The 24,308-nt window shown below is 43.5% G+C and overlaps 2 protein-coding genes across 20 annotated transcripts in view; one reads left to right on the forward strand and one right to left on the reverse strand.

The window, feature by feature from the left end:
- Window positions 1-2,654: 2,654 nt before the first annotated feature.
- asrgl1 (asparaginase and isoaspartyl peptidase 1) lies at window positions 2,655-9,839 on the reverse strand. Of its 2 annotated transcripts, none has more exons than XM_068568271.1 (7): window positions 9,771-9,839; window positions 6,997-7,192; window positions 5,678-5,820; window positions 5,350-5,504; window positions 4,626-4,747; window positions 3,911-4,021; window positions 2,655-3,738 (listed from the first exon to the last, which is right to left on the reverse strand). In XM_068568271.1, the coding sequence occupies exons 2-7, from the start codon at window positions 7,181-7,183 to the stop codon at window positions 3,533-3,535; spliced, it is 924 nt and encodes a 307-aa protein (XP_068424372.1). In that variant the 5' UTR covers window positions 7,184-7,192; window positions 9,771-9,839; the 3' UTR covers window positions 2,655-3,532. The 2 variants fall into 2 exon arrangements, with proteins under 2 accessions (XP_068424372.1, XP_068424371.1); XM_068568270.1 differs by lacking the exon at window positions 9,771-9,839 and adding an exon at window positions 9,303-9,751.
- Window positions 9,840-12,988: 3,149 nt separating this feature from the next.
- The window catches only part of rims1a (regulating synaptic membrane exocytosis 1a), an 86,270-nt gene continuing 74,950 nt past the window's right edge, over window positions 12,989-24,308 (forward strand). For all 18 annotated transcript variants that reach the window (XM_068567342.1, XM_068567343.1, XM_068567345.1 and 15 more), the window contains exons 1-2: window positions 12,989-13,497; window positions 17,598-17,672. In XM_068567342.1, coding sequence (XP_068423443.1) covers window positions 13,337-13,497; window positions 17,598-17,672 — 236 coding nt within the window. In that variant the 5' untranslated portion in view covers window positions 12,989-13,336. The remainder of the gene's footprint in view (window positions 13,498-17,597; window positions 17,673-24,308) is intronic.

The raw sequence follows: 24,308 nt of genomic DNA on the forward strand, positions 1-24,308 counted from the left end.
TGAACGCAGATTGTCCTTAGAGTTGAAGTAGAAGTGTTTATACTCAAAGCACCACGAGGACCTGGGGACTAAGTAAGAGAGTTGACACTCAAAGCAGAGGCGGGGCGTGTGACCTACGGAGGATATTTCCTTGGTTTACTGTCGGACATTTTACCTGTAGGTTTTACTGTTGGATCAGGACAAAAAACTACGAAATGATGTCCCAACATTCTGACATCCAAGTTTTATCTAACCTTTAATCAAGCAGCTAAAATCCATAAAGATAAAACATGTAAACCATAATTTAGTAAATGAACATCATGCTGTATTGAAGAAGACTTGAAACCAGAATGAATTGTAATAATTTTAATGATCCATTAATGATTTGATTGTTTACAGTTTCAGTTGTTTTTATCCCAGATGCCACCTAACCATTTTTAACCACCTCCCCAAATTGTTGATTGCTTTCTGGGAGGAATTGATAGGGAGTTTTTGTTTGAATATATACCAAATATGTCGAGAAGATCTAAAATTATGGAATGCAAACATACAACAAAATATCATCCAGTTTGTAATGCTTTTTTTAATTTAACCTTTATTCAAGCTGTTATAATCCATTGAGATCAAACATTTTAACCATAATGTTTTAAATAAAAATCATGCTGTACTTGAAAAAGAGATCGAGAAATAAACTTAGTTTACAATGATGCCTTTAATTAAATATGCTAAATGTACATTTTTATATTTACCACAACCAAAAATGTTATATATGACATCAACATGTATTTACATTTCTTTGCTCTGCCCTTAGAAGACTGGTCACAAGTTCCAAATAAAGTCCTGGAACATTTTTACTACATTAATGATAATATTTCCTGAAATCTCTCCCCCCTCTTATCAATCTAGCAGGTTAATGCAAAGAGGCCAAGCTTAAGCACACAATTATAAAACAAACAATGCCAATATAGACAATCATCTGCGAGCAAAACCGTTTAAATTACTGGAGAAAACCGTGGGAGTGAAGGGAGGCGGTGTGTCCAGGCCAATGTGTGTTTCGTATATATGTGAGAATGCAAACACGGCAGAGGAGAGACAAAGGAAGGGGAGGAGAGGAGCCGTGGATCCAATTTCACTGATCTGGTAGATGTGCGGAGGAGAGATGAGAAAGCACAGATATTCTATTGAGAAGGAGAGTTACAGGTACGTCAGAGCAGAAGAGAAACGAAATAACGTCACAAATCAGAAACACATTTTGAGTTAAAAGCCTGGTATTCTGTCTATTTGCAGAACTTACGCTAATTGTCTTTCTGCAATAAGGAAGCAAATAGGTTGAATCTATACATATCTAAAGAACAATAGAGTGCTGGAGAGATTGTTTTTTTTTTGTAGGTCAACCAGTAAGGTTAGCATTGCACCATTGTCCCTTGACAAAATGGCAATGGGATTTATCCATTACCACCACTATGGACCATTTCCTCATTACAAACAACCATTTATGATACACATTCTGTTCAGCAAGAGAAACACCACTTTTATGAGTTACTCTACCAATAATTCATTTTAAATACAATTGGCAGAAGCAAAAAGCTAACGTCAACAGGGGGAAACCGCACAGCGGTCACATGACCTCACGTCACCACCACTAAGCTAAAGGCGGACGAGTAGGAGCCATGACGTCTAGTCGTCTCATTTAGCCGCTTGTTAGCTAACGCCTTTTTTTAAGTGCGGTACTTATTGCTGCATTTTATGTTGTAGAGCGCAAAGTTAAAATCTCTAAAGTTAGTTTTCACCACAGACCTGGTTTCATAGATCTATCCATACCCAAAAAAAAAACTTTGGCTTTGAGACCTAGAAGCCGGAAGTGCAAAAATGCAAACTCATTTCCTGGTTTTAAGGACTCATTCCTGCTGCTTTCTGTTCTTGTCTCGTGATCAAGATCCGTCATGCAGCTCAAGGTGTAAAGTTGAACTGCTCCGTACAGTCGGGCAAGGTTATTAAAGAAAAGTTATAGTTTGGTAAACTCTTGAGTTAATAAAATGTAGACGTTTTTGTGTCCTCTGTATCACCACATTCTTCATGAATATGTTGCATGATATCTTTTTTTTTTAAATACATTTTTTAGACTTTGTGCCTTTTTTAGTACAGCCAAAGTTGGTCGCCAACATACTTATTTTTTGGCGCGGTGTGCATTTTTCATATCTGCCTTGTGGATGCTGCATTCTTGCGCAGGCGTCGGACCTTTACGCACCAAAATGCCCACATACTTCACTCACTCACACACACACACACACACACACACACACACACACACACACACACACACACACACACACACACACACACACACACACACACACACACACACACACACACACACACACACACACACACACAAAATCCAGACTCGGAAGGCACACACACAGCTTTCTACTTTGACTGCATTTGTAAAAATCTTCCTTGTCGAAACATCAAAAACAAACATAAAAGAGAGTTCATTTATAACTGTAACACAGTAAATATGAACTATATCAGTCTGTGCTTTAAGTGTTGGGTTGTGTTTCAACAGCGCCATCTAGTGGATCCAAAAGGGAAACACATCAGTGCACCGCCACATAGGCTTTCTGGGTAAATGAAGCATAAAACAAATTCACAATGGTCTCGGATTAGAGGGCATTTATTAAACAACAAGTGTTTTCTTAACACAAAGCTTCAGCTTCATCATTTGATCAGCAGCGATTTCCAAATACTGGCTCACCTGATAAATCACATGGATACTCTGTTCTTACAGAACAAATAATACTTATTTACACAAGATCAAACAGGAAACACAAACCTTCTATTATAGAGGAATTATTTTTGTAAATGTCATTTCAAAATCACACTGTAAATATATGTATGATTCATTTTTCATTCATAAAGGAGGACAGGGCTAGAATTGTTGGCAATGTTCTCATAAAATACGGCGATTTCAATACTTGTCTTCGTCCAGGTATCAGAGTCCTTTAGGACGATGTTTCTGAAATTCCAACAAACTAAATAACAACTAACAGTTTTATAGTTAATGACTTATAAGTGATGACTTATGAGTATAAAAAAATATTTTATGTAGGCAAAAGATCATTTCTCCTCAGTTGAGCTAATATGTTGGCTCCAAAGCGGTTCCCTATCGATTTTCATTTATGATTTAAACTTTGTTGCTGTCAAATCAACTTTTGGTCTATAGACAGTTCCTATTAAATCAACTTTTGGTCTATAGACAGTTCCTATTAAATCAACTTTTGGTCTATGGACAGTTCCTATGAAATCATATTTGAATGTTGATGAAACTCTGTTCAGTCCAATCACCAGAGTGTCTGATTTCATGGAGGTCGCTTGACGATGGGTTAACACGACAGTGTTCATTGTGCTGGCGGTCGTTTAGTGTTTCTTTACACTATCAATAAGATAACGACATATTAATAGTATTAATTAAAACTAAGATCCATCAGGACCATTAGTGTTAATCTCGATTCAGAAGCATGATTGAATCCTTAACTCTCTCCCGTCAGAGTGGTTAATCGATGCTCTGCGTGAGGTCATCCCCAGGGCGCAGCCCGTAGTGCAGGGTGTCTTTCTGGGCTGCAGCCCAGCTCATATTCGGGGTGGAGAAGCGCGCGGTCCAGTGGCCCTGACGGTCCACTGTCACCACGCCGCCCAGCCCATCCACTCTGGACGCCATGTAGGCCAGGCCTAAATCACTGGCAGCCTCCACCGACTGACCTGAGAACACAGGAGAGAGGAATTAATACGGTTAGTGTTTGAGATGAAGTGTTCATCCAGAAGTCAATGCAACATTTAGAACAAATCCCCTTCTCTGTAACATCACCTGAAGAAATACTGTGTGTGTGTGTGTGTGTGTGTGTGTGTGTGTGTGTGTGTGTGTGTGTGTTACCTTGCTCCATGTGGAACAGGATGAGTCTGGCTAGAGTAACCTTCATGATGGCTTCTCCGTAGCCTGTAGTTGACACTGCTCCCACCTGGTTGTCAGCATAACCGCCGCTCCCTAAACACAATTACAATTTAAAGAGATGAGAGAGAAAAAACAACTTTGTTTTTACAACCTTTTGTGTTAGAAAATAAAACAGTCTGCAAAATAAGGGCACATTTTTCAACCGGATGTCTCAAATCTTCTTTTTTTCCAAGCTGATTGATAAAAGGATGCAATTACACATGTGTGTCACTAGATGGGACAGTTTGTCTGTACGTCTGAATCACTCTTTAACTGTCAGCAACAGATAAGACGGGCCTGAAGCGGTCAAACTCCAGCCGCTGCTCTTCACTAAACAACCAATGTCCAGTGGCTTATTGGTCTGCGTCACACTGGTTGTCAATTGGAAGCCCCGCCTATTTGATTTCCAAAGGAACGAGCATTTCATTATCACTCTAGAAAGGAATCAAAGGTTGCCTCACGCAATGAGTGACAGAATTGTTGTGTTGTCTGCAAACACAACAGCTCATAGTCAGCGGTAAATCCAGCGTGTTGTCTCTACTGACAAGTCCAAATGTTCTAATCAACGGTTGTCCAAAAAAATAAAAAATACCTCCCTATTCTAGATGGACTCTCTCTCTGTCTCCCATACATTTCCAAACTGAGTGTGAGGACTGACCTATGCAGGGCGTGTCGCCCACCCGTCCCTCCATCTTGTTCAGCATCCCACCGGTGGAGGTTGCGCATGCTACGTTGCCCTCGCTGTCGACTGCCACTGCTCCGACCGTGCCCATCTTCTCCCTACACAGCCACACACATGGGGACGGGGACAATGACTTCATTTCAGTTGCGTGAACATTGAAGGTTGTACACAGTAACCTGGTAACTGAGTTGTAACCAGCTAGAACCAGGTTAGTCAAAGCAAAAGGCTAGAACCTTTTGTTTCGTCTCGCTCTTTGCTCCACCTTTCTTATTTATTTCTCCATTGTTGATCCGGGTGCTCATTATGTTCTAAAAATGCCTCACGTTCCAATAAATATTCACTCAAGAGGTTCTGAGATATGAGGAGTCTATTTAGTTATGTCCAGAGGAATCTGCAGGGGCTTTTTGTTCTGCTCAGTAATTAACCCCCGATTTGAAAAACCTGCCATCGTTGAGGATGTTGTAGTCGCTTAAATGGTCCTCTGAGGAGACGAGACGAGGAGAGCTTTTGAGCGAGGAACCCCAGGTGTGTCCTCTCCTAGTCTGAAGCGACAGTCACATGGACCCGCGGTACGGATTGACGGCGGGGGAGCGGATCGCGCAGCGGGGCTCGGTTCGAGCTTCTATGTTTTATGCCGAGTCGCCTGCGCAATCACCCCGTGACTGAACCGACAACACAAGTCACACAGGTTTCGACTCACAGTTGGCTCTCCACGGGCTTGGCGCTGGCTTCCCGCTTCTTTGTCCAGCGCATGCGGGTGAGCTCGGTGATGAGGGACTCGGAGGGCACCTCGGGGACGCCCATGGACCGGGCGAACCGATTGGCCCCCTCGGCTGTCAGACACGTGTGACTCGTCTGAAATAGAGTATCACAGTTCCCGTCGATAAAACACTTCTGGTAACGATTACAGAACCTGGCTGTACTCGGAAAGCACAAAGTGGGTTTCGAGGTCACGGACAGTTTTCAAACAAGACAGACTGTGATTTTGGTTCCTCTGCCGTGACCCCCCCAGGCATGAATGCACGCACCTTGTCCATCACCAGTTTAGCTAGCTGGACGGGGTTGGCTATGTTGCGCACAGCAGACACGGCGCCACTGGCCAGCGTTTTCCCATCCATCACGATGGCGTCCATCTCCACCTCCCCTTTAATGTTCAGCACCGACCCACACCCTGAAAGTTAAGAGATGGTTTGAGAGGGTCCAGCCTCTGGGGACAAAGAATCTCTTGTGCACAGAGGGGACATTTGGGCGAGTTCATGAAGCCTCCAAGTGGTAAAAGTCTTCAAGAGTATGTAGTCTTTGATTGTTGCATTGTCTGGCTCTGGAGAGACCTACAAACAGGATATAGTTAAAGGGAAAGGTAAAGGGCCCATTTGACATTCCTCAAAAGGGGGGAGATTTTTCTCAAGCTTTGTAATAAACTACTATACTTTTTTTTAATTTAAATTTTTAACTTTTGAGCGGTTTGCTGCAGTAGGATCGGGTTTTCTTGTTTTTCTGTTTTAAATCCCTCGTCAGCAATTAGGAAAAGCATTACTTGCTGTTGGAAGAAAACATTATTTACGCTTAATCAGTTACTGTTTCACTGTTATATTCAGACTACTCATTAAGCCGCCTCTGTTTAATCTGACGCACATACTCAGCATGTCTCCTGATAGCAGTGAGACGAAGGGAATCTGTATGTTTCTGTCTGGAATAACGTGCAGTTCCTTTATTATCATATGACCCTTTCTTACAAACCACTCGATAGGATGACGAAAGGAAAGGTTCCCGATTAGGCCGAAGACGTCATGAGGGTTTCTGTTAGTGGGTCATGATGAGAATGTAAGAGGAGGTCCTTTGAGAGGTCTTTGAGCAGTCTTGGATATGCAATGTGTCTATCACGTTGTACTTCTGACTCTTCCTTGCAACGAATAAATGTTCCTGTTTTAATGATTTTACTAACACTTACATTATATTGAAAGAGCCCTCCTTGTTTAGGTGTGCCTTTATGTTCAATGTGAAGTGTATGTTTATTATGTTACGTAATGTGGAAAATTGTTAGGAACCCGTGAGAAAGATCTGCAATCAGGAAATATTTTGAACGTTGTTTTGGAACCACTGAGTTGGACCAAAGCGTTGGACACAATGACAGACAATATGACTATCTTTAAGAGCTACAATAAACAAGCTTATACCTACAAAATCTCACCGTCTCATTAAATTGCAAAAAATGAAAGTATGACAAAAAAGTAATCATTTTCTATTGTGATTATTATATACTTAAGTCATAAGCAAATGAACCTGAAACATGTGCCGAGCATTCAGATTTAGACAGATTCAGATTCTTAAATGTTTGTTGCATTACCGGCGTTGAAGGTGGGGTCGTTCTCCAGCTGGCTCACGGCCTCCACCACGGCGTCCATGCTGCTGCCTCCGCCCCGGAGGACGGCGTAGCCGGCGCGGGCTGCCGAGCACACCCCCAACGTGAAATTGTCAGAGCGCTCGCTCGGGACCATAGACGCCCCTCCGTGGACCACCACCACTGGAAACATGTCAATCACCTGCAAGGCAAGGCAAGTTTATTTGTAGAGCACATTTCAACAACAAGGCCATTCAAAGTGCTTCACATGAATCTATTAAAAGCATTAAAATACAGAGGAAAACTAGATTTTAAAAACAATTAAAAACATGTGTTGAGATGTTAAAAAACAGTTAAAAAGCAAAAAAATAGAATAAAAGCGGCAGTGCAGTTTAAGAAATAAAATGCAGTAGTGAGATGCAGCAGTTGAGTCTGGTTCAATTAAAGGCAACCGCAAGCAGAAAAGTCTTCAATCTGGATTTGAAGAGCTGAGGGTCTCAGCAGACCTGCAGCTTTCAGAGACCTTGTTCAGATATGTGGAGCAGAAAAGCTGAACGCTGCTTCTCCCTGTTTAGTTCTGACTCTTGAAACAGGAAAGTAGACCAGAACCAGACGACCAGAGGGGTCGGGATGGTTCATCAGGTAGCAGCAGGTCACAAACATGCTGAGGCCCTGAACCATTCAGTGCTTCATAAACCAGCAGCAGGATTTTAAAGTCAATTCTTTGATTGACAGGAAGCCAGTGCAAAGACCTAAGAACTGGAGTGATGTGATCCACTTTCCTGGTCTTAGTGAGAACTCGAGCTGCAGCTTTCTGATTGACTTTTTACAGAGGCCTGTGAACACACCGTTACAGTAGTCAAGTCTACTGAAGACAAATGCATGGACAAGTTTCTCCAAATCCTGTTGAGACGTAAATCCTCTAACCCTTGATATATTCTTCAGGTGATAGGATTCTGTAATTGTCTTGATGTGTCTGTTCAGCTTGAGGTCTGAATCCAGAAATACACTTAGATTGCATAGAGTTTGAGCTTCATTTGTCTTCTGCTTTACTGCCTCTGTTATTAACAAAAGATGCTCTTAGCTGCCTCTGACTAAACCCGAAATACTGCACCTACCTGTCCATTGTGTGATGACCTGTTTTTCACCTTTTGGATTTCTTTCAAAATGCTCTCAGGCTGTTTAATCAGACTTCTAGCTTTATGTTCAACATTTCCTTTTTTACGTTTTGAGGCATTGTATGAAATATTTGAAATGCATTCTGTTAATAAGCTATCCTCGCATCAGCTAGTGAAAAATCATGCACAATTTAGAGGCACAAGTAATACACTTCTGTTTTGTCCCTCCCTTTAGTATTACTGTGTCTACATTGAGAGTATTATCCAGTATATCCAAAAGTAAAAGTGATAGTACCACATTGTGAAAATACTCCACCACAAGTTAAAGTCCTTATTAAGTAAAAGTATCCATCAGGAAAATTCTTCATGACCTCAGAGGTCAGGGCGACGGGCCTGTGATAGGTTTTTTGGGGGGATGGGGATGATGGTGGAGGCCTTGAAGCATGCTGGTACATGGCATGTCTCCAGGGAGGTGTTCAAGATGTCTGTGAACACCGGAGACAGCTGATCAGCACCATGCTTCAGGGTGGAGGGGGAGACAGAGTCCAGGCTGCTTTGCGGGGGTTGTGCTTTTTAAAAAGTGTGAACGCCTGATGGAGCTGTGGGGGATGTCGTCAGGACTGCTCCATTGTCTTTCAAAGCAGCAGTAGAACTCGTTCAGCGGAGGTCATTCATGGCATGGGGGGGTTTAAGGCTTGTAGTTGGTGATTTTCTTCCCTTCTTTTAACTGATACTGCTCAGAAAAGTGTAACGTAAACTTGAGTTTATCATAAAAACCTTCTAAGTTTGGAGGTATTTGGTTTTAACTTGCCAGGGTCCAGACCTTAGAAGGCACCGAGCTTTTCACTGGACAGGAGGACGTTTGGAAAGTTACAATCCGTAAAGTAACATAATTTAGAAGACAAAGGTAGGGGTGTAAAAAGTTAAATATTTACCTCTGAGACATGTAGAAGAATAAGTTAGCATCATAAATACTGCCTAAAGTGCCTAAAATCTGTCCGGCCTACCTGAGTAAAAGCAGCTTACATTGGTGGACGTTGACTGCAACATGATTCAGTTTCAGATGGAGAAAAAGAAGCATAAACTTTCTATACACTTTTCAGGCATTTATATCAAACCTTTGGTGTCATATGAACTGCAGCACGAATGTTAAACACGATTCTCATTTTAAAAGACAATCCTTCTTCTACTAACCTTGTTCTGACCGTGAGACGACGTGAAGAGAATCTTTTTTTCAAAGCGTGAACTCAAGTTACTGAACGCTGCGAGCCAGCAGCTTGAGTGAGTGTACCTCGCCGCGGTCTCGCGCACAGCTTTAAGCGGTCTCGCGCACAGCTCGCAGCGGTCTCGCGCACAGCCCGCCCCCCCGTGGAGGGAAACTGAACGAACGAGTGGCGTAAGCAGCCGTTAGCGGTATAGGTTATAAATATATATTGGGTTATGTATTAAGCTAGAGGTGCGTAAGTGTGGTGTCTTGATATTGCACCACATAGCCGCAGGGGGGCGCGAGGCTGTTTTGTATCCGGGTTTCAGCGTTAAAAATATATACAACGTCACGTCACTGCGGACTGTCACCGAATAAAACCCATCTGACGTTACGTGTAAAACGCAACAATTAACCACAAAAAGAAAAACAATTCTGTATTAAATTTCTCCGTTCACCTGCGGAAACTAAAGATATGCAGTATTTGCTTCCAGCTTCAATCCAACTGCCATAAAGACGGGGACAAGTCGTAAAAATAGGATTAAAGAACATCGTTTCCGGGATATGACGTTTACAATTTCATAATAAAATACAGACTAACACGCCGCAGTCAGCATTTAGTATGTTGTATTGGATGCAAAAGAGATGAAAGACATCGTTTGCATTCGAAGAAGGAGGGTAATAATAATAATCATTGTTATTATTAATAACAATAATATTTATTATTATTATTAGCTAGTTGTAGTAGTATACGTATTAATTGGATGTTTTTTAAAAACTCTATTTACACAGTACATATTTTGTTTGTTTATAAAATACAGGTGTACCCTTTTTTCTTTACTTCAATGTCAGAATTGCCTTGTTCATGTTTTATTTTGGATTGCTTGGTTTAATGCCAATCTAATAACCACAAGCGCAGGATAGACTGCAAGTTAAACATTACATATGGGCAACAAGTTGATAATTTGGTGAAGAAAGTCTGTGAATATGTGACCGTCGAACAGCACGTCATCAAAACTATTCCAGCATATGGAGACACAGTCGCTGAAGCATGTGGACCTGCAGTAGAACTGTCCATACTGATGAAGCTTTCTTGATCAAATCAAAAAGAAAATTAATAATTAAAAAATAAACATTTGCAGCTGGATGTGTGAAGTGTTTGGCACTCTCTGAGCATCGCTGCCCTAAATAGGAACTTCAACCAAGTGTATGCTTTGTTGCATATACCCGCAGTAATAGTCAGGGAATTGTTAGTCAGTTTGGGCATGTTATGTGATGTGACGATGGTGGGGATGATGAAGATGATGATGAAGGGTTTGAGCTAAGCCTGTTCTGCCAACATGCCCCTGCAGGGTCCAGACTCACAGCTGCACTGCTGCTCTGTACATGTTCCTCCCTTCCCCTCTGCGGCCGTTCAGTGAGCTGACCGTGGTGCTGAAATAAAAAGTCAAGATTTACTGTGAACCTCCAGCGACACTGTTGACCTGGACCACAGTGCCGTGTGTATGGGGGCCTGCAGGGTCCCTTGAAGGGTCATAAAAACGTGGCATAGTCCAGTTTTAGTATACTAACTCAAATGTTGTCGATTTCCAAAACAAAATCATGGTCAACATTGCTGTTATGCATTTCAGACATCGGCCTTCGCCAAATCTGGATTTCTGGCTAAAAATAGTCCACTAAAGCACATTTGTTTCTAAATTTAGATGAATGTGACACAATTAATTATCCAGTCTAATGCGGTCTGTTTGATTTACACGTGGCACAGTCTTGGTCCCAATGTGTGTGTGTGAGTGTGTGTGTGTGTGTGTGTGTGTGTGTGTGTGTGTGTGTGTGTGCGTGTGTGAATTGTAATGTTTTCGGGGGGCCCCTCTCTCCACACGGCCAGTAATTAAAATGTTGCACGCTGACATACTGTAAATGTCACCCTATAGCCATACATGTGGACGGCTGTATGTGTGGTAAACCCCAGGCTCCATTCAGAATGTTTTTCAGCATGAGGATGTAGTGTGTGTGTGTGTGTGTGTGTGTGTGTGTGTGTGTGTGTGTGTGTGTGTGTGTGTGTGTGTGAGGGGGACTGCTGGAAGGATGGATAAGGAGGAAGGACAGAAGGAAGGAGTGGAGGGAGAGAGAGAGAGAGAGAGGGCGGGAGGGAGGAAGGAAGCAGAAAAAAGGGGATGCGCGTCATCCTAACACGCAATGATTGGTGGGAGAGAGGAGGAGGAGGAGGGGGGGGGGGGGGGTGAAAACACTCACTGCAAAGGGTTTCATGCAATACTGGAAATGGGGTCTTCAGACTTAAATTCACTATTTTTTATACATTACTAATTCTAGTTTATTTTGACCTACTTCTGTGCCTACATTTCCGTTTGATAGTTTCAAAGGACTTTCATTCATTTCTCACAGTCTCATCACTTTACACTCTGCATATTTGCTTTTGTGTTATTCGCAAACATGTTGTTATATTGTTGTCTATTATTCTATTCGTCCTGAAATGATGGTTAAAGATTAATTATCTTTACAGTATTCAGAGAATGGGTATAGCATATAACATCAAACAAATGCAGAGGGTTGAGGGTGCCCCTAAGCTGATAAGGCCGTTTGGAATGATGGAGTCACCACAGAAAGCCTCAGCCCTCTGGTCCCCCTTCAGAATACCATGGGAAAGTCGGTCGGTACTTTTGTCGTTGTTTGCGCTGTTAGCGCTGTTAGCGCCGTTAGCTGCAAGCCAGGCACGGTCATGCCGAGAGCCGTGTGGAGGGAATGTGTGGGGGATGTGCTCTGAAATTCTAATCTAGCTCCTTTAAAGCCTTATTTTTTTAAATTATGTTGTATTTTTATGGCAAATGCCATCCCGTGATTTGTGATTTGCAGGACAGAATAAAGGATATCCCCATGAAACTTGATCCCTTTTTTATTTTTATCATTTCATTTTTATCATTTCATTCCTTTTTATGTTTATATCAGCAAATGAGGCATTATTTAATTCTTACTTTTGGTGAATTCAGTAGAAATCTAGAATAAAATAGATAAAGTAGTATATATGTATTTTTGATGCTTTCATTTAAAGAAATGCTCAAAATAATCAAAAATCTCAAAATTAATGAGTGCATGTTCTTGCCTGAACTAAAACAATCATAAATAGTCTTAACAGACTTCAATTTCCAGACGTCCATGAGGTATGGTCCTACAAACCCCACAATGCACCTTCGAGCAACCCTTTATTTACTAAGTGTGCTTATAGGCTGGCGTGAGCGCGCATCTTAACGGTGAGTGGAGCCCCCATTCTCAAATGAGAGCTGCGCGCTCCCGCCGCAGGAGAAGTGAACGCGCTTGAGGGGCTGCGGTCCCATTGACGGTTCCGTCTCCCTGACAGCAGCATCAGCATCAGCATCAGCGGCGGCGCTGCAAAACAAGAAGTCGCCGCCTCGCCCCGCAGCCTCGCAGCCGGGCCACCGGACCGAGCGGAGACCTGAGCCGCCTTCTGAGGACCCCCCTTTCCCCCTCACCCCCTCCCCACCCCGCACCCACCTCTCTCTGCCCCGGCCTGAAGGAAGGAAGCGAGATCCTCCTCCCGTGTGCCACCATCGCGACCGACCGCCGGAGATATGGGCTCCCCGTAATACGGAGGTGGCGGAGGGGAGAGGCGGGCGGGCGGGCGGTGGGAGGGGGGTGGGGGGAGAAGACAGCGGAGCAGCGAGAGGGAGGAGGAGAGGCTGATAGCGGCAACCGGGAACCGAAGCGCCACCACCGCCGCCGCCGCCGCCGCCGTCACCGCTGCTACTACCACCGCAGCTAGCACCGACACTGCTGCTGCTGCCGCCGCCCTGGGTGCCCCCCACCGCCGCCATGGGAACTCCGCATCAGTCGCTCCAACCGCCGCTTTGTCCGTGGGTCATGTCGTGATCCGTGGGCTCCGCCAGCGGGTTTTCTATCCGTGATCCCGACCGAGGCGAGGAGGAGGAGGAGGAGGAGGAGGAAGAGGAGGAGGAGAATATAGGGAGGGAAGGTGGTGGTGGTGGGGAAGATGTTCGCCTCGGTGGGCCCTCGGGGCGGCCCGCGCCCACCGGTCGCCCCGGCTGTCCCGGAACCGGACCTGAGCCATCTAACGGAGGATGAGAGGAAGATCATCATGGCTGTGCTGGCTCGGCAACGGGAGGAAGAGGCGAAAGAGGAGGCCATGACAAAGTAAGCGGTAGAGAGAGGGGAAGTGTGTGTGTGTGTGTGTGTGTGTGTGCGGGTGTGTGTGTGTGTGTGTGTGTGAGAGAGAGAGAGAGAGAGAGAGAGAGAGAGAGAGAGAGAGAGAGAGAGAGAGAGAGAGAGAGAGAGACTGGGCCTGGGCTAAATCTGTTCTGAAGGTCCACCTTCGTTCTCTCATGTGGATGAGACAATTTCTGCATCACTCCACTGTATCTGACCATGCGTGTGTGCTGTGAAGCCCATGTGTGTGTGTATCCACATGTGTGTGTGGGGGTGTTTTATCCCCCCCACTCCCCACACACACTCACTCACTCACTCACTCACTCACTCACTCACTCACTCACTCACTCACTCCAGGCCCATGCAGGCTCCAGCTGTGGTGCCAGCGAGAACAAGCAGTGTAGACCAGGTCCACCTCCACCGCTCCTGCAAGAGAGGCTGTAACTTTGCTCAGGAGGGAGGAAGAAGAGGATGGTGGGAAGGATAAAAGGGGCGTGTCAACTTTGCGTGCCTCATCATCATCATCATCATCATCATCAGCGGCATCACACGCCACTCAAGACGACAAAACCGATTCCTCATCGGCACCTGTCTCCCTTAATGTCACCGCATGTCATTCACACCGACGGCCCGAGTCAAGCCGGCAGAGGGCTTGGACTTTTCCCCTGGGATCTTCACGGATGCAGCGGGAAATTTGCCCCGCTCACAGAAGGCCTCGGCTTTAAGGGGGTAGTGGAAGTAGAACCCTCCCTGTTGGCTTTTATCTGTGCAGCATCCAATCTCAACAGCTGCTGTCTTCAGCTCCTGGGGTGCGGTTGAGCCTTTTTCTCAGCCGTATGCGCTGTATGTAGGCCAGTGCTCTTGCAGAGGAGCAATTCGCACAGGCTGTTATAGAACCAGTAGGCCTATAACAGGGGGGAGGGGGGAAGGGGGGCTGTGTGTGTAATGTCATTTTGCATCAGGAGTGACTTATATCCACGGCGTGCATCCTCCTCCATACATGCATGCAGAGAGGCCTCCTACAGATTTGATTTGTCACCCCCGAATCCGGTGCAAAAAAAGAAAACGGACCCACAACCGGCCCGCCCCCGCTTCCTCCCAGGACCCAGAGAACGCATCAAGTCGATGCCTTTTCCCCACGTTTTTTTTTTCTGCATTGGAGCTGCACGCAGGGACGGGGCAGATAGAAAGATATAAACCAAACCCACCTAAGCGAGGCGCTCCTCTCGCTTCTTTTTCTTTTTTTTTTACATCCCTGTTCTATTTTAAGCCTCTGTGTGCGCCGGACTGATAGCCCAGCGCTGGAAACGGAAGATCGATTCATTGCATCTAAAAGAAGGAAATGTCCAACACATGAGCTCTGGCTCTAAGTGGCTATGCATCATTTTCAGTAGAGAGAGGCCGTGGACTCACTCGTATCGCACTGGCAAAATAAAGGCAGGCTGTCAGCACATGCATGTCTTAACCTATATTGGCTTCTGCGTCGTCCCCCGTCCCCCTCCCCTCTCATCACTGTTTGGATGGAGATTGCAAAGCGGTGTGTGTGCGCGTGTCTTTACGATCTGCACTGCACTGGTTGACTAATACATGCATGGTGAGTGTACTAGCAGTAGGGCCGTGTGGGTTGTAATGCAGAGAGGCTGAGAATGCACTGCTCTTACGCTCACCATCAGCTGTTAAAGCATGCAGGATCACAGGATATGTGTACGCATCACTCCCCTGTTGGTGTACAGCCACAGCGACAATGATGTAACAGGAGAGAAATTGTGGCGTCCTGTCCGTAATCACCGTGCGGTAAAGTGGTGTGTGATTTACACAAAGACAGATGGATAAACTGTAAATGACCTCCCTTCTTTTAAAAGCCTAAATCCCAGTTACATAAATGGAAACTACAGGACTAGAGTACAGTAAAGCTCCTACATGCGACCACATAACAAAGCATCCATGAGAAAGATAAGAACTCCCCTTAAAGACATGTTTTTGCATTGCAATCTTTCAAAGGGAAAGTTCACCCCAAAATCTGAAGTACACACATTTCCTCTTTACATGTAGTGCTATTTACCAATCTGGATTGTTTTGTTGTAAGTTGCAGAGTGTTGGGGATATCCGCCTTCTCTCTAATATAATGGAGCTAGAAGGCTCCCGGCTTGTTCATGGCGTCCTCGTCAGGACGAGCTGTAACGTTAGCTAGCTCAGTGGCGCTAGCTGAGCTAGCTGTGTTCTCATTTCAGTTCGATTAGCAGGTGTAGTTTGTTAAAAAAACATTATTTTGGTGCTTTGAGGGCCCTCCGGTCTCACTATGTTGAAGAGAAGGTCAATGCCTCGACGGCCAATACCTACAAAACTAGGAAGCTTACTCCAAAATCATCTAGATTAACAGTTAGCACTACAGATAAGAGGAAGATATGTGTTTTTTGCTTCAGGGGTGAACTGTTCCTTTAGTGTCAGTATTACTCTCTGGAAAGAATACACATCCGCTGCAAAAGCTCAAGTATATTTGTGCGTCTGTTGCTTGCATCTGTTGTTGCCTCTCCTAGATGAGCGAGATGCGATGCATTGTACTTCTTTACTTTAGATATTTTAGCGGATCTTGATAAAATGCTGAATCGTGATTCAATAAAAACAATGTCGTTATCTGTAGACAAACCCCAGAGAGAGCTCGGGAACATATAATATCAAACACAATATCATATCTTAAAGTCATGCTTTTACTTATAGCCAAGAGTTGAATATCTCTAAGAAAAAATAAACCAGATCTTTAAGGGAAAGGTTTGGGGATGTATAAATCCACATTTTCCCTCCTGTTGCTGTTTCCGATACCTCAGTGTAGGGAATCTATCGATACAGGGGTGTAAGAAAATAGTAATACACTTACTTTATTATGTTTCATGATACCGTATCGATTCACAAAAGCAACGTTGACTTGTCATTCGTTTACATGCAAAGACACTGGCTCGGATTGTGTTACGTGAACTGTGATAAATGCAAACCTCACAGTTCACAATATGTTCAATATCGCGATATATCACAACATATTGAATCGTAACCCTATCATGACAAAATCGTATCACCAGATTTTTTGTTAATACACGGGTCTATGATGCTGAGTATGAGTCCTGTCTTGTCTTTTTTTCCTAAATTACTGCATTAGTTTGCATTTATATTTGTCTCATAAATGGTATCCTTATAAGCTAATAGACTTTTCAATCTGTATTTCAAATGAATGGAAATTAATGGACATCTGAAACACTGGAACATGATTAGAAATCCTAAAATGGGTCGAATTACAGCAAAAAATGTGAAAAATGTAGACGACAAAGACATAAAAGCTACTGTTATGGACATTTTTGTATCTTGTATTTAGACACCACACTTATTTGGTTATAATATAAATCTAAACGTAATTTAAAAATGACAGAATTTGAGGAAAAAGTAGCATATTTGTACCTTTTGTCCCTTTCAGGATTCCCAATGTGCAGAAAGTGTCTCATAATGAGAGGAGTACCCACAGTGTGTTGCCGATAAAAAAGACATGTCTGTTTTAGGCACCGTGGGCGTTGGCGGGGATTTCTCTCTTGCGTTTCCTCTGTGATCTGACTGATCAGAGCCTGCTATTCATGTTCATGGACGAGACAGTTTCCAATCAAATGTGTCAGTGGACACGTCATTGTTGTTTCAAGCCGGTCTTTAACTCCTAAAGGTACCCGTGACATCGCAGTGAGAGTTTGAATGAGAATGTCTTTCAAACCCAGCTGTACTGAGCCTGTACGCTTTTAAATCATAACTCTGCCACAATTCATGAAGCGGGAGAACAAAATCAGAACCAACTAGAGCCTTAATGCACAAGGTTTTATGAGGATATGATAATATTGTCATTTGAAAGTTAGCAGTTACTTCTAGGAAACTTAGCATAATATAATTAAACCCAGGGCTAGCTGGGCAGTCTGGACAGACTAGCCTGACTCATATTCAGCTATTTTAAATGCATATTAACATAAGAGAGGCGGAAAGTCAGAGCGTCATACTGTCCGAAAACAAAGCTACAGAAATGTAAGAGTCTTTAACACTTTTCTCACTGTGTGTTTCAGAGAAGAGAAGCCTATCCAAGCAAGAACGGTGAACCTGGTTGGGCAGAAGAAACCTCCGCAGCAAAATGACGTCCGGTAAGTTGCAACAGTCGTCTTTGTCAACCATTAACTCTATATCATCTGGTTGATATGGAATTTAAAAGGGACACTCATCTTCAGGTTTATACATGATTTCGGAGTTACTACTATAAGAAACTCCAAAAACTAAAAAAAAACTCTTTACTTTTTTCATACTGACCGTCTAAATAGACTTATAATCACCCTCCGTCTGAATTGCTTTGTCTAAACGCGTGTCTTTTTAAGACTGAGGCTGTATTTAAGAAGGTCTATAAACTGATGTTTTGAAGCCTCAATTTGGCGATTTCGCCGTCACCATCTTAAATTACTGCCGTCGCCATGTTTTTTTTTTCTCGCAACCAATGAACAGAAGTTACCATATTGGCTATGTCCATGAGTTATCTCAGTAAAAACAATTACCGTTTCTGCCATCCACCATGGAAATAACCACTAGTTCTGCTTTATACTTGTTATGCTGTGTTCACACCGAACGCGGCGCGAATATAATCGCGCCGAGTCAAAGGGGGCGTGGCTTATCGGCTTCACTTCTCTCAATGAAAATAGCGATCGTCTCCGCTATTGACTACAAAAGAAATAACTACTAGTTCTGCTTCATAATTGTTGTGGAAGTCAGAAAAACGTGGGAACATCAAACACCCCTCTGTTTGGGTTCGTAACACCATCCGTAGAATTCCGTGAATTTCACCAACTCCAGGAACTGCATCTGGTATTGCGTTACCGTTTCCTCCATTCGCCATAGAAATAACCACTAGTTCTGCTTTATACTTGTTGTGTAAACTCCACATAGCGTGAACATCAAACTCCATGGTGTCTGGGTTCATATTTGTATCTTTAGTCCCAGAACAGCGTCTGAATGACGGCCGCCATCGGCGCTTCTTCCGGGGATCCGTCAGCAGTTTAAATCAGCGACGGCGACGGGCGGAGCTTCTCAACGTTGATTGGCTGACGCGGCTACGACTCACGCGATTTTTTCGCCGGAGTTGGGATATTTGAACTCACGCGAATTTACGCCGCGTCAAATGCTCATTTCGCCCCGCGTCAAACGGGCTGTTCGCGCCGCCTCACACGCGCGTGTTTGCATTGACTTTACATGGAATCTGTTCGTGCGTCAAATTCGCGTCGCGTTCGGTGTGAACACAGCATAAGATTCTACATACGTCGGAACATCAAACTCCATCGGGCCTGGGTTCATATTATTATCCGTAGTCCCACAACAGCGTCTGAATGATGGCTGCTTCCAGCGCTACTTCAGGCGGACCAGCAGTTTGATTCAGCAACGACAGGACGCAGTGATAATGGACGAAGCTTCTCAACTTGCGCAAATTCACGCTGCCTCAAACACACTGGTCGTAAAATCTGACTTCTTTTTGTGTGTCGCCCCCTGTTGGTTAGTAGAGAGAAGGCACGTTTTTGACTTCCGTGTTGGCTTCACTTGGCATTACCGGAGGTTACCGTCTGGCTCGGTCTAAAGAGCCTGCATGTGACATGGGAAGCCAGATCCGAATGGGTTTTCTTGTTTCACATTTTTCGGATCGGTAGGCACCGCAGATAACCATCTGAAAAACTGCTATGTCCCCTTTAAAATGATTGTTAATGGCCCAGCACAACCTGTGCAGTCTCTGCTTTTGCCTCACATTCATGTTATTGTTGTGGAATCTATTTCACACCTCGGATGAGTCAACAGCATAAAAGAGACACTCGTGCTTTGTTACCTATCTTTCAAAAGCGTGACTCAAACCCTGATTATAATACTCTTAAATTGAACTCCTCATTTAGCATTTTAGATTTATATTTAGGGAATATACCTGTTTTTGTCACTGAAAAAAGACACACTTCTTTATCCTCAGAGTGAGTTAATATCCTGCTAAACACACACACACACACACATAGACAAACACACAAGCCCAGTCACTGTCCATCATTTATCAGACAGAAACAACATTGCTTCCGGAGTAAAGTCGGACATGGCCAGCGTGATAAGTCCAGTCCAGATCCTGTTGAGTCATTAGAGATCAGCTAATGTTGTCGACTTTCCATCATGTGCCCGCGTGTGCGACATGTTTCAGTTCAACGTCTTCTCACTTGTATCTGGGATTTCACATGCGCTTGGAAATCAGTTGACATTGTGATATTGTAAGATTGAACATATAGTAAATAAGTAACCAGTTCTCCTTTCCCATAGTAAATCCCCCCAAAAAACAACTGTGGCAGGAGAGCTAACCACACACTAGCCGGCTACACTAGCCTCTACTGCTCTCCAAGCTAGCTAGCCCGCTGCTACTGTATAGCTCAATTGATGATGAACAAAACAACGCAGCTTATTCAAGAGACTGTTTGTACCACAGTCTCTTAACTGTCGACAAACCATTCCGCTTTTGTGAAACGTTTTATAATCTGGAAGAGCTGGGTTATATGAAAAATGGTGGTGTTAATAAGCTTTAGCTTCCTCTGTTTTCTACTAAACTATCTTTTTCCTTGAAGGCTAGTATGGAATGCACAAGTTCTCTTAAAAGTGTAACTCATCTTGAAAGATTTGTGCGACAGTTTGTGGAAAAGTTTAGCTTTTTGAAGTGCCACGTCTTTATTCTTCATTTGAGCTCTTTTGAGCTCTTTATCACTCCTTAGACGAGCTAAAGCCTGTCGAGGCCGTCAAGCTCAAGTAGCTAAATGTTTTCATAGCATACCCCCTAAAACATTTTAGTATCTATACTAAAAATCCATATCTACAATCTTTTCCTCACTTTAAATCAGACTACAATAATAGGTTAATAATTGTGTTAATAGTGTCGCACAATATTAGGGATTTTATCTGTGACAGAGGGGTGTAAAACTAATTAATTTGGCCAAGGCCATATCAAGCACCACTTCTGCGCATTCAACACATAGTAAAAAAAACAAAAAAAACATTGATTATTTACTTCCTTTTTTATTTTTTTATTTTCTCTAAAACTGCACAAAGTTACAGAACCGTCCCCTCGCTCCTGCTCAAACAACATTTCTAAATAAAAAAGAGCCTCTTGGTAACTGTATAAATAAAATCAAACTGAAAATGAATTGCAGTACTGGTATATCCCACTTTATCCAACATGTGTTACTTTCCCAGAAGAAAATGTTACGCAACTTACTCTGAATGCTGCTTTCAAATTTCGACCCGCCTCCCTGAATCCATGATATTTTCTAGTAAGCTTACCCGAACCCATTCGACCCGGATTCATCACTTTTACTCACCGACAATATGATGTGTGTGTGTGTGTGTGTGTGTGTGTGTGTGAGACGTGTGTGATTTGGGACATCATGCAGCGTGTGTGTAAAAATGACCTGCAAAATAATCAGAACATATGATGAACGATCAGAATGCGATAAATCTCCCAATCTTGTGACATTTATAGCCATGGCTCCTGAGATTCATGGGTAATGTAGTATTTCATACTATTTTAGATGCAGAAAAATGTATAATTCCTCATGATAAAAGTCATAATTTTTAACATTTATTGCAAATATTTATTTATCTTGAAATACTCAAGGGGACCCCAGTAAAGGTCAATTACATTGATTTAATGGTTTAACACTAAGATAGTAACGTTAAAAATAGTCACACTACCACTAACCAATCAAAATAAATGAAAAAAGGCTCAAGATTGAGTGAAATATTTGGGAATTGTCAATTAAATATGATTAAATAACGGAGCTATGAGCTTGTTCTTTGGTTAGGTCATCCCTGGGACATGTGAGCTTTGTCCTGTGAAGAAAAATTGGGGGAAAAAAGTCTCCCTTCAATGCTGAAACCCATCGACAATTTTTCACCCTCCATCACTAATGTGGGGTAAAAATCATTCGAACACGTGCTTGTTAAAAAAAACAAGGATCGTAGCAGAGAGACACGCCCACCTTCAATAATGTCAGTGAGCAGCATGAAGTTATACAAAGACCTACGCAACTCAGACAAAAGCAACGCAAATCTAAATCTAAAATTCAAGACTCGCTTCCATCGCTTCGCGAGCTTGCCAAGTAACGTCATACCCAGAATGCAGGTGGTCAGAGGTTAGCTTCCACTGAAGCATCGCCTCCCATCTCGTCTCCAATTAGAGGGGATTGGATGCTTCATGGGTTGGTCAGGACGGGAGCCATTCTTCATAAACTCATTTTTCTAGGGTCCCTTCACTGCTGTGTGTGTGTGTGTGTCTTGTATTTGATCAGTGGTTGATTATACAGACTTGAATTGCAAATTATATTTGAAACACTCCTTGATGTCAAACGAGCAACTCTGTCCCCACTGGCTTATTTGCGCATCAAAATGTGAGTTTCCACGCGTTTCTCTTCGCAGTGACCTCTGCAGCCGGTGGTGTGTTTTTTCTTCTTTTTTTTCCTGCCGCACAATGATCAAAGGATAAAGCTTGTTTATGTTCTCTTTGTTTGCACTGTATGTGTGTGTGTGCGCGCGGATGTGTGCGTGTGTTGTTGGAACCGAGAGTGAGGTGGGATTACAGAGGAAGTCAGCTGGAGCACATCTGCTTCTCTGAGGAATCCCACAACATGGCCCCCTGTTTATAACATTATACAATCTGTGCCTGTCCGGTCAGTATTCCCCCACATTATTCACCAGACGTTATACAGTCAGTAATCCTGCAGTAGTCCTTCTGCAGGGGCCAATGAGGTGGGACTGAGATAACGTTATGTCTACTGATGAACACATGTAGATATGAAATAGGGCTGCTCAATAAGGAAAATATACTCACATTGCAATATGTTCTTTCATGCAATACATATTGCAATTCAATTTATTTTCTATAGCCCAAAATCCCAAATACAAATCTGTCTTGGAGGGCTTTACAATCTGTGCACATAGACATCCTCACATCGGATCAGGTAAAATTCACCAGTCTTGTGCACTTTGAAAACTAAATTAAGGGGCAAGATGAACAATGTCTTGCTCTAGTAAACAATTTAAATATAACACATTATTTGAATAGACGTTTATGGCAATGCACGGCAAAAAAACGCAAGACGGGCCGGGTGGGTTTGCCGACATCCACGGTTGTCCCCTCACACTACGGACAGTCCACCATTCTCAGTCCAAGAGAATATGGCAGACGGGGCCCCTCTCGGCATCAGGAGCTAGCTTGCAATGCATCCTGGTAGATGTAGGCACTGCTGGCGCAGCTTTGTGATTACTCAGCTTTCTGGGTCACTATAGCGCACACTGAGGACTTTGTATTGCCTCAATTGACTACAATAATCATAAAAACCGACTTGGCATTCACATAAATGGTGGAACATTTCCCCCTCTAATATCAGTATCTCATAATGGAGAGCCTTGGTCATTCCTTTACTAATTTCAGTGAGTTAAAAAGCTCAGGGAAACCCTGGATGGCAGGCCGATCGCTGTGTGTTTCTCAAGGCATAATGTTTATTTACAGAGTTATTCAGTCTGTAGGAAATAAAGTGGGCAGGAAAACCTGGCTGCTGACGGTCAGTCCTTGCCAGACGTTCGTCAGGTTGATCGGCTCAGTAGAGACAGAACGGACTTCTGGTGAGCCGCTAATGGAGCTGCTGGCGATCTCAAAGCGCTCGGAGAGAGAACGGCTTGTTCTAAACTTGACCACTTTGTACTTTTGAGTCCATCTCTCGGGATTTTTGAACTTCTAATAAGCCCAGGAGTTGCATACGTTTGAGAGTCTGCGGGGGAACATGTAATCCTTCAGCTGGTAGCAACAATGTGTGTCATTAACGGCCTTGTGTTACTGAATGCATTTTTAAATTAGTAGTTTTTCCTATGTTATTTTGTCTTGTATGTTCTCCTCCAGGTCCACCAGTTTGTAACATTAATAATGCAGTCGTTTTGCATTCAAGTATTGCTTTAGCGAAATGTATGAAACAAATAGTGTGGTCACAAAATACAACTCCTGAGAGGAAACGGGTTAAATAGGAACTTCATAGGATATTCTGTTTGCCGCTGTAAAGGCAACATGGATGTAATGCGGTGTAAAGATGTTTACACTCCACATCGCTAAATGCGATTGGTACCAGGTGTCCTCTGAAAGCAAGGTACCATGGCGATGGCCCAGCAGCCCCGTAGTAACCTTGTGACCCCCTGGGAGTGTCGAGGAGTCACTTCCTCACTTCCTTTTGGGATTGGCTGTTATCCTGGTCTTCCCATGAGTCTCTGCTCCAGCAGGGACCCCGGGGCGTGGGGGAAGGACTTGACACACTCACTTACATTTCTGCACGCTTCAGAGAGTTCCGTCTTTACTGAATAGGAAAGAATTTTATGAATTAATGGTGTGAACACAAAGTTATATTATCACACAGGGTGTAGAGTATACATGCTGAGGATTTACACATTCATGATGCTTATTTCAAAAACAATAGTAGTGTACACATCAAGTTAATTGGTGCGATTTGGGAACGCAGCGATTTTGTGATGAAGTCTGATGGAAGAAATATGAGCAGTTAGACAACCTGACTGATTTCACAAAGGTCTGGACCCAAATACTCAACTATTCGGATGTACGCTTGTTGGGTGGGTACTTGGTCATACATTTTGGGGTTGGCTGTGTGTGAGACATGTTGACATTCATGGTGGCGGTTCAAGGCTAAATCTTTGGGTGTGTGTGTGAGATGCAGAGCCATCTC

Source organism: Clinocottus analis, unplaced genomic scaffold (genome assembly GCF_023055335.1).
Source record: "Clinocottus analis isolate CAN_PGR_092001 unplaced genomic scaffold, fCliAna1.0.p SCAF_8, whole genome shotgun sequence".
In the NCBI taxonomy this organism is placed as follows: Eukaryota; Metazoa; Chordata; class Actinopteri; order Perciformes; family Cottidae; genus Clinocottus; species Clinocottus analis.

Bases quoted from the DNA above. Each gene is read 5' to 3' on its own strand.
- asrgl1 (XM_068568271.1), bottom strand. From the start codon at position 7,183: ATGTTTCCAGTGGTGGTGGTCCACGGAGGGGCGTCTATGGTCCCGAGC. The intron at 4,022-4,625 runs GTCAGTCCTCAC...AATTGTGTTTAG, and splicing joins GGGCGACACGCCCTGCATAG to GGAGCGGCGGTTATGCTGAC. The intron at 3,739-3,910 runs GTAACACACACA...CTGTGTTCTCAG, and splicing joins CCTGTTCCACATGGAGCAAG to GTCAGTCGGTGGAGGCTGCC.